General features: G+C 52.7%; 1 protein-coding gene across 5 annotated transcripts in view; it reads left to right on the forward strand.

Moving 5' to 3' along the window:
* Window positions 1–14,402, forward strand: part of LRRK1 (leucine rich repeat kinase 1) — a 133,216-nt gene that overhangs the window by 95,823 nt on the left and 22,991 nt on the right. For all 5 annotated transcript variants that reach the window (XM_045448806.1, XM_045448807.1, XM_045448810.1 and 2 more), the window contains 8 exons: window positions 324–496; window positions 1,533–1,653; window positions 2,193–2,352; window positions 2,739–3,015; window positions 6,218–6,389; window positions 9,155–9,318; window positions 10,305–10,444; window positions 12,222–12,471. In XM_045448806.1, coding sequence (XP_045304762.1) covers window positions 324–496; window positions 1,533–1,653; window positions 2,193–2,352; window positions 2,739–3,015; window positions 6,218–6,389; window positions 9,155–9,318; window positions 10,305–10,444; window positions 12,222–12,471 — 1,457 coding nt within the window. The remainder of the gene's footprint in view (window positions 1–323; window positions 497–1,532; window positions 1,654–2,192; window positions 2,353–2,738; window positions 3,016–6,217; window positions 6,390–9,154; window positions 9,319–10,304; window positions 10,445–12,221; window positions 12,472–14,402) is intronic.

The following is a 14,402-nucleotide window of genomic DNA, read 5'->3' on the forward strand; positions in this document are numbered from 1 at the left end:
AAAAGAAAAGCGCAAAACCCTCCTCAGCCAGATTGTTGGTGGTGCTCTTGTAATTTTCTTCTACCTTAAATTTAAGAGCCCCCCACCCTTGGACCCAAGAGGAAAACAGAACTCCCCTCTCACGAGCAAAGGTGATGAGAGCCTGGATTCAGGCCACTGCCCCAGGGAGCTGACGTGCTGGCTGCAGGGATCAGAAATCCAGACCCTCCGGGGTGCCTCATGGAACCCCTCAGGGCCAAACAGGTTTTGCAGAGAGGAGTGTGGGGCACCTGGGAGCTGTTTCCCAGTGCCCCGATGCTCAGCCACGGGGTTCTCTCTGGCAGGCCAAGGCCCCCAACGCTGTGGTGCTGGTGGTAGGAACACACCTGGACTTAATCGAAACCAAATTCCGAGTGGAGAGAATCGCAACCCTGCGCGCCTACGTGCTGGCGTTGTGCCGCTCGCCCTCCGGGTCCAGGGCCACGGGCTTCCCGGACATCACCTTCAAACACTTACAGTGAGTGTCCTGCTTGCTCCTACCTTGTGCCTGAGGCTGCTGCTCCCTCTGGTGTCCATCTTTCCCGGGGACACTGGGATCCGCCTGCAGAGGGCTCCCCGAGCCGGGGGCTGGGCTCCTCGGGGGGCCCCTTCCAGGCTCAGCCCCCAGAACAGACTCGGCCCTGGGGAGGGCAAGGAGCCGCTAGAGGAGTAGCAGGGCAGAGCCTGGGCACACCCTCTCCACGCTTCTTTCCTGGTCCCCTCCTCCCCCGGGGCCAGTGCTGAGTGTGCATGGCCCCCACGGGACCAGGAGATTTGAGCTCGTGCACCACGCATCACATTTGCTGACCCCTGACCAAGGACAGACCCCACGGGCAGTCTTGGTCCTTGCATTGGGGCTGAGCGGTCTGGGCCAGTGCCAATGGAACTACTGCCCTGGGCTTGTCACTTCTCTCACCTTCTGAGCTTGGACTCACGACAGCCCCGTGGGATACAGGGACCGTTGTGCCCACTTCACAGATGATAAAACAAGCCCAGCGAGTGAAGTAAGCGTTCTCTCAGAGGAATCAAGTGTGTGTTACTACAGCTGTGCCGGTGGCTCTCAGCTTCCCTCACTCTGGGTGCAGTGCCGCGGACCTGGGTGCAGGTGACAGCCTGGGGCCACTTCTGCCCCGCTCAGAATGCGGGATCTGGCAGATCCTGATGCAGAATTTCCGGAATTCTTCGTGTGTCCTTGAGAACACCCCTGAGTCCTGTGACAACAGGAGCGCTGGCTCTGAGCCAGACACCTGGGTCCACCCCAAGTCTGCTCCTTTCCAGCTTGGAGGTCACCTTGCACCCGTGTGCCTCACCTTCCTCCTCTGTAAAACGGGCGCGCTCAGAACACATACCGCGTTGCTCCCAGTGAGACCTGGATACGTTCGTCCGTGCCCACCTCTCACGAGCTCCCTTGACTTGCCAGCATTAGGGACAAAACCTGGGGAAACAGAGACACTACAGGGCTTGTCAGAGGGAAGACGCGTGATGAGTGATCGCCTTCTGTGTTACACTCGCAGCGAGCTCTCCTGCAAGAGTCTGGAAGGCCAGGAAGGGCTACGGCAGCTGATCTTCCACGTCACGTGCAACATGAAGGATGTGGGCAGCACCATAGGCTGCCAGAGACTCGCGGGGAGGCTGGTGGGTACCCGGCGCTTCCGACCGGAACCAGAGGGGCTGCTCCCTCCCATTACATTGGGAACCCAAACTTCCCTCCCTCCCTGCCGTCAAACAAGTATGCTGGGTTCTCAGGCACGGTGGTCCCAAGGCAAGAACCGTTTTCAGGAGGCCGGGGGGGGGGGGGGGGGGGCAGTGAGGCAAGGGGATGGGGCAGTGAGGGGAGAGGAGGCAAGGGGATGGGGCAGTGAGGGGAGAGGTTCACCTACCCGGGGGACACCTGGGTGGCTCAGTCGGTTAAGCGTCCGACTCTTGATGTCGGCTCAGGCCGTGATCTCACGGTTCGTGAGTTCAAGCCCCGCGCAGGCTCTGTGCTGGCAGTGTGGAGCCTGCTTGGGATTCCCGCCCCCCCGCCCCTCCCCTGCTTGTGCTCGCTCTCTCTCTCTTTGCAAATAAATAAACATTAAAAAAAAGAAGAAGTTCACCTGCTGAGCCTCAGGGGCTGGCAGGCAGGGCTGGGGACCTGCGGACCCAGCCACCCACCTGTCCGCCCCCCCTCCCAGATCCCTAGGAGCTACCTGAGCCTCCAGGAGGCAGTGCTGGCCGAGCAGCAGCGCCGAAGCCTGAGCGACGACGTGCAGTACCTGACGGACAGGCAGCTGGAGCAGCTGGTGGAGCAAACACCAGACAACGACATCAAAGACTATGAGGACCTGCAGTCCGGTGAGTGGGGGGCGGGGGGGGGGCGCAGCGGCCCAGGTGGACTCCCACCGGCACAGGCGTGTCTACGAATGGCTGGCAAAGCACTTCAGGTGTTTGTGATTCGGGGGCCACAAAAAAAGTTGTCAGGAACAGGCAAGCGTGCCAAACTGGAACCCATGAGAGGCGGAGATCAACGGCCGGGGCTTCCCAGCTGGCCATGTTGGATCAGCACGTGGGCAAGACTTACGAGACAGGGCAGCCGACCCGGCCAAAGGGCCATGCGTGTTTGGGAGCCTCGGTTGCTTTCCTAGGAAGAACGTGTGGCCTGGGCCCCTCGGGATGAGGCCACCCCAGAGTCCTTCGCCCCTTGTCTGACGCCGCTTCCTCCCGCCCGCTTCCCTGGGCAGCCATCAGCTTCCTCATAGAGACTGGCACCCTGCTTCACTTCCCGGACACCAGCCACGGCCTGAGGAACCTCTACTTCCTCGACCCCATTTGGCTGTCCGAATGTCTGCAGAGGATCTTCAACATCAAGGGCTCCCGCTCCGTGGCCAAGAACGGGGTGATCCGGGCCGAGGACCTCAGGATGCTGCTGGTGGGGACCGGCTTCACACAGCAGACAGAGGAGCAGTACTTCCAGTTCCTGGCCAAGTTCGAGATCGCCCTGCCGGTGGCCAACGACAGGTGAGCCCTCGGCCGGGCTGCCCGCACTGCTCCCTGGAGGAAGGACTTGGGACCGGGGGCACTGGTGGCTGGAACGAGATGTCCAGGGATGGGCCATGGTGAGGACCCGCCTGCCTGGGCTGGCTGTTCCTTCCTGTGCCGTGGGCTTCCCTTTTCAGGGGATTCGAAGGAAATGCATTTATTGAAAAAGTGCAGGAAACCGTGCAAGAATGGCATTAAAAATATTCTGGGGGCTGGGGGAGGGAGTTCATGTTTTAGAGGGTTGACTGCTTGGGTATTTGGTGAATACATATGGGTTAAGTGACGAGGGTGCCCACACTAATTACACAGCCTGGCTTCAAAAGGCAGAGAGGGCAGGGGCTGGGGGCGGGTACTCATGGGTCCGAGCTAGTGATGATACACCTAATCCAGTGCCGCCCAGGAGGCAGTAGCCAGGACTCCAAATCCACAGACCAGACCACACAGACCAAATCCACCTACTGTAGGCCTTGTCACCACCCACCCCCGACCCCAGAGCTCTGGGGAGATGACCACTGGAGGCTCCCGCGAAGCTGACCTGGACCAGACCCTGTGTGGCCAGCCCAGAGACTCTGCCTGCATAGACTGGGGCCTCTCAGGAGCCAGACCTCAGTCGCTGTGCCTGAGGCACGACTCAGATTTCCACTCAACCTTATAACTACAGGAGAAGGCCTCAGTCCTTCTTGTCGCTCCAGCCCCCTGGGGGCCATGAGTGAGTCCTAAAAAGAGAAACTCCAGAGAGGAACTGAGAGTCCGCAAGATACCTCATACTGTGGCCCAGGGGGTGTCCTGGACTTTGGTCCATACAACGTGAGGCAGCCTCTGAGTTGACAGCATTGCCAAAATCTGACGATTTTCTGGTTATTTTACCGACAGGACAGAGAAAGGTGGGAATTCCTGCACTCAGGAAAGGCAAGGCAGTTGTCCACACATGTGTGTCCGGGTGGACCATAAAATCAGCCAGGTCACGGCCAAGTGTCCAAAGAGGCTTATAGCACAGCGGGTCAGACCACAGAGCCAGAATGCCTGAGTATGAACCCCAACTGCCCTTCTTGCCTCATCTGTAAAATGGGAATAATGCGATTACCAACGAGTATTATAGTTGTTGTGAGGATTAAATACAACAATGCACGTTGGGGTACTTGGGTGGCTCATTCGGTTAAGCATTTGACTCGATTTCAGCTCCGGTCATGATCTCATGGTTCCTGAGATCAAGCCCCGAGTTCGGCTCTATGCTGACAGCACAGAACCTGCTTGGGATTCTCTGTCTCCCTTTCTCTCTCGCCCCTTCCCCACTTTCTCTCTCTCACCCTCTCTCTCAAAATAAATAGACATTTAAATAATAATAATAATAAAATTAGATAATACACGTAAAGTATTCAAGGTGTCTCTTGCACTTGAAGGCTCCAAAGACATCAGTACAACTTACTGTCACTCTTCCTTTGTGTTAAGTACTCAGAGCCAGTGGCATCTGGTTCCATAAAAAGTAACGAATATCCGAGCATTTTCCATTTTAGCACAGGTGTGATGGTTCCCCTGTGCCCTAGGCTGAGTTCCATCTCCTTGCACATAAGCCTTTATCTGGTCAACGATGCTACTGACCATCTCTGAGAGCTCCTGTCCCACCAAGGCAGTCATGGTGGTGTAGCATGAGTGAACCAGCTCCCGGGTACAGACCCGGTGCCCTGCCCAGGGTTTCATGGCTTTATGTTCAACAGGCACATGAACATAGCCCCCATCTTGCTGACACTGTGGTTATCCCCTGGTTCAGGCTTCCCAGCTAGTAATTGCTCTCAAGTAGGTCAGCAGGTGTCCGTGGTCTTGCTCCACACACCTTGAGAAGAGCTTCCGTTGCCAGTCGGGATCTCTTCGTTTGCCATGCTGGCTTCTGAGTCATCCCTGCCTTTGGAAATATTGAGCCCCTGCTCTGTGTGTGCCGTGTTGCCTGCGGGGCTCCTGCGTCCAGAGCAAGCTCTCTGCACTCACTCTCACACCTACAAAGACGTGGCCAGCTGAGTGTGATGTGGGCAGAAGAAGCGGAATAAATCATGCAAGGCACTGACAAGGGCCTCCCACTTGGGGAAGAGACAGAACAGCTAGATAATAAGGACTTTTCAGAACATGAAGGAATAAATCAGGGTGTCCTGCTGGCCAAGGCCGGGGGTGGAGGGAAAGGTGATTGAGAAGGTCCTTTTACTTAAGATCTGAAGTGGCTAAAAAGAACCTAACACTTCATTGCCTGCCCCCTTTGGGCCTCACCTGCACAGCCGCTGTCCATCCTCCACCAACTCTGTGGGATAAGTGTCCTTTCTCGTCCCACATCAGGGAGGTGGAATCTCAATATGGTTACACTGCATGCCAAAAACACAGAGCCAGGATTAAGTATTCTTTTACAGTATTTTCGAGGGTCTCTTCCAGAAAGTTCTAAAGACATTTTATTGGACCTAAACTGATGTATTTTAAAAGCATCAGGGGAGCTGAAGGCAAGGCCTTTGTTGAGAAAAGGGCACACCCAGGGGCCGCTCTGTGCCTGCCTCCACAGCTCCACACACATACAGAACATGCTGGTTTTCAGGCACGCTCTCAGTGGGACCTCCCCAGGCTTCAGCTGTTTCCCACTGACCACAGTCATGAACAGCTCACTGACTCGGTGACTCAGCACTTTTATGATGAGCAAGAGTGCTCTCATAAACCATCCCTCTGTGCAAAAACAGCCTCGTCCTGACTTTGAAGGCGATTGTGTTGTCTCAACTGTCCAAGAACAATAAATAGCTTCGAAGGCCAAAGATGTTACTCTGACCCCAATATCTGCATTGTCCTTGGAACCGTGCAGCTGTATTTGTTTTTCCTCCACCATCCAAAGTTCATTTTAAGTGATTTCCCCGATCACAACCCACTTTTACAGAGAGCGAACCGTGACTTGCTATGTCTGACGGGTTTATGACTACAGATGTTTTCATGTCTTCCCTCGGGATATTCTAGTCGCCGTCTTAGAGACCTTCCTTGATACGTGTGCTTGCTGTGCCCATCTTCATTTTCTCTTGGAGCATTTATTCTCAACACAGAAACTACTGTCTCTTTCTAAAAGTAAAATCCCAAAGGCCCCAGGGGGGAAGGGACTTGGGCAGCGTGCCCCGGCCAGCTCGGGCCACGCTGTTCACCTGTCCCCTTTGTTGTGTTTCAGCTATCTTCTGCCACACCTCCTTCCGTCCAAACCCGGCCTGGACACTCACGGCATGCGACACCCCAAGGCCAATACCATTCAGAGAGTGTTTAAGATGAGCTTCGTTCCTGTTGGCTTCTGGCAAAGGTTTATAGCACGGATGCTGATCAGCCTGGCGGAGATGGACCTCCAGGTAGCTGTCGTTTCTGCATGGGGTTGGCGGGGGGTGGGGGGTGTGTGTGTGGAGAATGCGTGCGCAGCAGCTGTAGCTGAGCCCTCGAGGGAAGGAGATGGCCCTTCACGGGAGGGGCTTGATCAAAACCCCTTTTCCTGCAGCAAAGCTACTGACTTAGGACCAGGAGGCCAGTGTGGCACGGCTGCCTTCTCTTCTGTAGGCTGGCAGACCCATTTGAACCATTCTGCAAATACCAAATCAGCACCTCACTGGCTCAGAATACTCATTTTAGGAGCAGTGGTTGTAAATCAATCGATACCAAAATCCCCTGGAGGGGTCACCTGGGTGGCTCAGTCAGTTAAGCATTTGACTCTTGAATTCAGCTCAGGTCATGATTTCATGGACCCCATGTCAGCTCCACGATGGGCTTGGAGACTGCCTGGGATTCTCTCTCCCCCTTTCTCTCTGTTCCTCCCCTGCTTGTGTGAGCATGTGTATGCACTCTCTCACTCTCTCCCTCTCAAAAAAAGAAAACAAAATCCTCTAGCTTGTTAGGACATAGATGGCTGGTCCCCCTCAGAGGTTTTGATCAGGTGGGTATGGACTGGGACCCATCATTTTGCATACCTAACCCTTGTCCCCAGTGATGCCACTGGGTGGTTTGGGGACCACACTTGGAGAACCATGGCTTTAGAACCATGTTTTTGTCCACTCAGGCTGTGCGCTAGAAGCCAACGTGAACCTGGGGAGCTTCTAACAGACATGGACAGAGCCCAGACGGCTTAACTTAGAATCTCTCAGGGCAGCACCCAGGCATTGGTAGTTTTTAAAGCTTGGCAGGTTATTTCACCATCCAGTCAAGCTTGAGAACCAGGAGTGTAGAGCTTTAACTTGGTCTGGAAGCAACAAAGACCTAACCCAAGAAGTTACTTTCTGTGGGTTCACCTGGGGTGGTTGAGAGGCGTCCTGGCTGTCCATCAATGTGAATTTCATGCAAAACAGTAACATGAAAGTAGCATTTGTATGGAGTGGTGTTTCTCAAAGTGGGGTTCCTGGACCAGCAGAGGCAGCCTTACCTGGGAGCTTGTTAGAAATGCAATTCTTGGGCCCACCCTGGACCCACTACATCAGAACCCCCAGGATGGAGGCCAGCACTCTGTTTTTCACAAGCCTTCCAGGGGATTCTGACCCACTCTACAATTTGAGCACCCCGGCATAAACTTGGACTATTGAATAATTGGCATTAAATTCAGTATGGATTTATTTTTTACCACATTGTAATTAAAAGGCTCTTATAGAATTAGCAACTCCTTGACTAATTAAAGATATTCTTTGATCTCCCCATTTTACTGAAATGTTAAAAAATAAATACAAGAGCCTGAAAATCATAACTGCTGTGGCCCATGTTATGGGGAGTTTGGTGGGGGGTGGGGGGCTTGTTTGCAAGGCCTGGAGGGCACACTGGTGGGAAGAGTGGGTGCAGGAGCTGGCTCATCTACAGTTCCAATTCGGTCACGCTGCCCTCCCTTTGAACTCATTGTCCTGCCACGTTCTAAGTGGGAGGTCACAACACAGCGTCCTCGTCCTTGTCATCGTGTGGGGCCTGAGCTCCCATGTGGGCTCAGTGTTGGGGGTGGGGGGCAGGCGCCCTTCCAGGCAGCATCCCTCACTCAAAGTGAGGGGGAAAGTCCCATTGAAATTCAGATGAGAGGGATTTCAGTCTCAGGAGCAATCAAGGCGTACAAATTCAAGCGAGGATGAAATGCTGGCCACTTTTCACCTCTCAAATCAGCAAAGAGTAAAGCCATAGTAGCCCCCAGAATCATGACGCGGTTCATACCCTGTGGTCAGAGTGTATATGTTCTAATCGTTTCGAAAGCGATTGCTCAGTACACATCCAGGGCTAAGAGTATTCCAACCCTCTGATGCAATAATCCCACTGCTAACACTGTGAACTAAGGAAATCAGAGAAAGTTTTGTGACTTTTCACATTCTACTGGCTCACAGTCTGCATTATTAAATAAGGCTTTCTTTTTTTTAAGTTTATTTATTTATTTTGAGAGAGGCAGAGACAGTGTGAGCAGAGGAGGGACAGAATGAGTGAGACAGAGAATCCCAAGCAGGCTCTGCACTGGTAAGTGCAGACTTGGGGCTCGAACTCACGAACAAACCATGAGATTATGACCTGAGTGGAAATCAATAGTTGGCTGCTTAACCAACTGAGCCACCCAGGTGCCCTGGGAAGTTACTACACTTAGTAAAATATTGAGTTTTAGAAAAATGAATTTTATATGAGTTATTAATGGCATAGGGAAAGTGAGGTTTTTAAAAGCATACAAATTTAGAAAATTAGAAGTACAAATTTAGAAAATATGGCCTCAGCTATTTTCTAAACATACATGTAAACAGAAAAAAAATCCTGGATTAATATACACCAAAATATACCAAAATAGTGTTGTTTTGTGTTCTTTTGCACATTTGTCTGTATTTTCTACATTTTCTAACATAAATTGTTGCTCGTAAAGTCAGGGAGGGAAAAGATTTAAACAGAAGAAGCCTATTATTATCAATCCTTTGGGGGAAATGTGCTCCTAGAGTATCCTGGAGACCCGTTCAGATAATGCAGTGTTTAATTTGGCAGCGGGATACGTGGTGCGGGAGGAGGGGGTGGGAAAGACGGGGGTCATTTATCACGATGGGGCCACACCGGTCTTTCCAGAGCTCTGTTCAGGGCCAGCGAGGAGGCCGGAATACTTAAGCAGCATCTTTTCTCTGTCTTTCAGCTTTTTGAAAACAAGAAGAATACTAAAAGCAGACACAGGAAAGTCACCATTTATAGTTTTACAGGAAACCAGAGAAATCGCTGCAGTACGTTCAGAGTGAAAAGAAATCAGACCATCTATTGGCAGGAAGGGCTCCTGGTCACCTTTGATGGGGGCTACCTCAGGTAAGAATACTTGAGAACCCACGTGACTGGGTCAACGTGGTGCTGTGGAAATAGCCCCGTGGCGGCCTCTTGTGGGAGACTGTCCACTGGTGTCCAGAGTTCTGTTCCCGAGAGCAGCTCATCATGGCAGTTCGCTAGAAATACGAGACTCTCCCCTGAAAATATCCAGAGGCTCCCTGTCTCCTCACCTCCTTCCTCTCCCCGTGAGAGAGGGTATGGTGACCACAGCCCAGGACTTGAGGAAAGTGGGCGGGCGCTGAGCTCCAGCACCCCCCACCCCCGTGGTCACTTAGGTGACACCTGCAAGAGCCTTGCAACCATCTAGCCCTATCCCCTTGTCCTAAGTGACGATGGCCCAGGTGACCCCGCTGCTTCCCCAGCCCGGATCCTACGTGCAACATAACGAGTTACCTCATTTAGCTCCCTTTTCCTGTCTACCTTTTTGAGAGACAGAAAGACATAAAGTCAACTCAAGAGGTTTAATAAATGACTTTTAATCAGTTTTAATAAACACACACAATTATTTCATATTTACAATGAGTTTTTCAAAATATTCTTCAGCTGCATGAGAAGAGAAGAGTAATGTATCTTCTTTTGAGGGCCTGACTTGAGCCCCTCTCTTTGCCTAGCGTTTTCATATAGATAGATGTTCCCACTTAAAGCTCACAGCTGCCACCTGGCAGATGAGAATCTTGTGGTTCAGAGAAAGGGAGAACCTTCCCCAAGGCCACACCTGGAGATCTGATTCTAGCTTGAGCATCCCCTACTGCCAAGTCCTCATTACGTCCACCTCATGGCATTGGGAAGTCTTGGGGGCACAAGGCAGGGTCAGGCACACGAGGGGGTCCCCTTGACAGTCCTGCCTGGGCACAGGGTACTGGGGTGGGATGGTAGGGTCCCTGGGGTTTAGGTCTTGCCTTGGAGGCAAGGAGATCATCCCAGGGCCCTCCACGGGCAGATCACAGTGGACTCTTTCTGGGTTGCAGTGTGGAATCCTCGGACGTGAACTGGAAAAAGAAGAAAAGTGGAGGAATAAAAATCATTTGCCAGTCAGAAATGAGGGACTTCTCTGCAATGGCTTTTATCACAGACCATGTCAATTCCTTGATCGATCAGTGGTTTCCTGGTAAGAGAATGTTCTGGAACCAAGTCTTTGCTCATGTTAATATTTCTTTATGAATCAGGGTGGGGCATATTATTTAAGGAGCAGAAGTCTCACTGGGATTCAGCCCAAGGCAACCAGAGAGGTCCTAATGGCCCTTTGGCAGAATCCTGATCCCAGGGGAGTATGGCTGTGTCATGGGGGTGGGTGCTATGGGGAAGACGTGGGCCCGGGCCACACAGGGTGTGTGCAGGACTTGGCCCCCTGTCTTCCCACAGTGTGTGGGAAGGAAGACTACCCTGGGTACCACGCGTGGTCCAGGAAGACCTTGCGTGTGAACTTCACGTGGGTCTTTTCTGCACATTGAGGCTAGTGCTGAAATCTGGGGGCACCGCATGGATGCAGATTTAACCCTTACACAGGGGTGGGGAGGCAAGAGAGCCACACCTGTCAAGGACCCCCATTTTTCTTTCCTGCCTGCCCCCATCCTCAAATCCCAGAGGTGATCAACCACCCACATGGCCCTTTGATCAGTTTCTCCATTGACAATCCACCCAAAGAAAACACTTTTTGAAGTGAAGCTTTTGAGGCCCTCTGTTTGTTTTGCTACCAGAGTGGAGACAAACCCGCAGGGTGTCCTGCAGAGAGGAGGCTGTCTGGGGCTAAGCAGGCAGCCTCTTCCCCATGAGCCCTCAACCCCTGAAGGCTGGCAGCTGAGAGGGCAGTGCTGGGTTTGGACACCAAGACCTGCTTGGCCAGCCTTCTAACCTCCCCAAGCTGGCTTCTCACTTGAAGCCATCCCTGCATCCTCGGGCAGGGGGTCATCGGAGGACACGGCAGGATGTATGCTTTGGACACCAGGGCCTGGGATCCTTCCAGGGTTGATGGAAAAGCTGACCTACAAGGCAAAAATCTTAGAAAGGAGCCTAAGAGAAGGCAGTTTGGGTGTGCTTGGCCATCCAAGGGAGCCTCCCTGGGCTTTTATGACTCCCCGCCAACCAGAGAGCCCTACAGCAGGTGCTTCTGCAGATGTGAAGGGGGCGGGGCAGGGGGTGCATTAGATAATCACCTGAGACAGGAGGGGCTGGGCCGAGCGCCTGAGACAGGGCTGCCCAGGAGAGAGCACCACCTGCCAGCTAGCAGGATATATTATACACAGGGCTGCAGATAGCAAATGTGCCCAGAAGCTTCTAAGAGTCCCCCTCCTACCCTGCACAAGACAGGCCATCAGCTCACCCTGAGGGTTCCTCTACAGGGGGGCCATGGAGCCTGTTTCTTTGCACCTCCTTTCAGAGGCGGGCAGCAAAGCTGTGTGTCTCCTGCCTGGGGGAACGCAGGTAAAATGACTAGGTTCTATTTTAATTTGTACTCATTTCTCCCCCCTGCATTGCTCTTCTAGGAAGGATCGGAGTAATTGCAAGCCTTATGTTTCTAATTTTAAGAACGGCTCCTTATTGGTTGTGGTTCGGTTGTTGGAGCGTGACATAGCTCCGACCCAGCCCGCAGCATCCTGTCAGGGCCCGGCTGTGCAGGAGGGATCCCCAACCTCTCAGCCAGCCGGCTCAGGGTCTAGACCACCCACTGTCTGTCCAGTGCATCCCTGACCTTTCCCTGTGCGCGTCTTTCCTGGTGAAGGATCTCGCTGTCCAAAAAAGAACCCAAGTCATGGTTCAGCCACTCCCTGGGGTCCAGGTAGGGGCACACAGACCCCCTCCCGTGAAAAGCCCACCCAGCCCAAAGTTGCAGGGTGCTACCTGCAGCCACCTTCATGTGAACTGTGTCCTTCTCTGTCCCCATTTAGCCCTGACAGCCACAGAAAGCGACGGGACCCCACTCATGGAGCAGTACGTCCCCTGCCCAGTCTGCGAGACCTCCTGGGCCCAGCACACCGACCCGAGTGAGAAATCGGAGGGCGTACAGTACTTCGACATGGAAGACTGCGTGCTGACAGCCATTGAGCAGGACTTCATCTCCTGCCCCAGACACCCTGACCTCCCCGTGCCTCTCCAGGAGCTGGTTCCTGAGCTGTTCATGACTGACTTCCCGGCCAGGTAGGCCACAGCACCACACTGCATGGCTGGCCCCCACCTTGGGGCTGCCCTAGCCATGCTTCCCACACAATCTCCTGTGACCTTTAGTCCCTGTCCTAGGCTGCCCGAAGGGAACCAGGCTGTCAGCTTGCCATTTTTGAGGCCACAACAGGCTCAGCTGAGCCGATCACCTGGAGGGGCACGCCATTCTGGGTCCCCACACTGTGTTTCCATCACATCACCTGAGCTCCTTTGCACTAAGTTTGCTGTTCCCTCTGATTCCTCCTTTTCCTGCCGGCTCAAGGAATGGGAGGCAAATTCTCCTTGGTGGCGTTCAGGAAGGGGGCGCTCCAGACCTACAGCCGCATTTGCCTTTCCTGGCAAACGAGAGCATTTGGATCCCTGAATCTGTTCTCCTTTTTTTGTTGTTAATTTTTTTTAATGTTTATCTATTTTTGAGAGACAGAGCACAAGTGGGGGAGGGGCAGAGAGAGAGGGAGACACAGAGAATCAGAAGCAGGCTCCAGCCTCTGAGCTGTCAGCACAGAGCCCAATGTGGGACTCAAACTCAGGAACAGGGAGATCATGACCTAGGCCAGTGTTGGACACTTAACCTACTGAGCCACCTAGGTGCCCCAATCTGTTCTTTTTTTTTTTTAAGTTTATTTATTTATTTTAGGAAGAGAGCACAAGTCGGGGAAGAGCAGAGAGAGAGGGAGAGAGAGAGAATCCCAAGCAGACTCCACACTGTCAGCACAGAGCCCAATGCGGGGCTTGAACTCACAAACCGTGAGGTCATGACCAAGCTGAAGTCAGACACTTAACTGACTGAGCTACCCAGGCGGCCCCTCTAAATCTGTTTTTAAAGTTGAGTCTACTCTATAACCCAGGATAATGGCTGGGCAAAGAATGCTGGAGAAATAGAGAATGTTTTGAGGTCCCATCCAACAGGAAACAGTCACAAAATCCAAGTGCTTGGTAAAAGAAGGAATCTTCTGTAGTCATGGAAACCAAAAGGTATGACTTCGTCTCCCTGGAGACAGTTTGACATTGGCCATTACCAACTACTTTGGAGTTATGGAGTCCTATTGTTGTCTTATTCAAAGGATTGCTAGATCTGGCTTCTTTAAAGAAAAGTAAACTTTATGGGGTTATTTTCATTTTTCCAGATTGCCCCCTCTCCCAAAGAATAGACACAGAGCACTCGGAGATACTGCAGAATTGGGGTTCCAAAGCCTGCTTCTGGATGAGTCTATCAGATTAAGAAATTGCTTCCTGCATTGGTTGATGTCCCCTTCCCCACAGCCCTTTTCAATATCCCCAGTTACCTCACTGGTAGAAAGAGCAATAAAATGCTATTCTTCTGCCAAATGAGCCCTCTTTATTGCTAGAATTCTAATGTGAGGCTTATCACTTCTCAGAGACCACATGCAGAGTTTTGTATATGTGTGAATCAGATTTCTTGGGGGAGGTGCCCAGTTAGGCAGCCCCAAATGTTAGGATTTTCATGTATTTGCTGAACCTTGTCAGGTTTTATGCCCCAACTGCATCCAGGCTGTGGCATCTACTGTATGAAATCTGGAAAGCCAGTTTGGATGTCCCCATTGGTGTGGATCTAATTACAAGCTATGGCGTGGTTCTTAAATGACGGTACTTGGCTGGGACTTGAAAAGCCCAACAATGTGAACAGGATTCCCAACCTGGCAGAGGCTCTCTGGAAACTTGGGCAGTGGCCCCAACTGCAGCCCTGAAGCATCGCACTCCCCATGCTGGGAGTTTGGGCAGGTGGGGGTTGGGAGAGTGACTACGTGGCATCCAGGGAGCCCCATCCTGTGGCCCCGAGTTCACAGGAGTCCTAACTGGATGCCCTGAGGGATCCCCGATGGTCCTGCTGCTTCTCATGCCCATCCTGGGAGGCTCCCATGTGCCCACACTGCCCAAGCAGGTGGTTT

This window comes from Leopardus geoffroyi, chromosome B3 (genome assembly GCF_018350155.1).
Source record: "Leopardus geoffroyi isolate Oge1 chromosome B3, O.geoffroyi_Oge1_pat1.0, whole genome shotgun sequence".
Lineage (NCBI taxonomy): Eukaryota > Metazoa > Chordata > Mammalia > Carnivora > Felidae > Leopardus > Leopardus geoffroyi.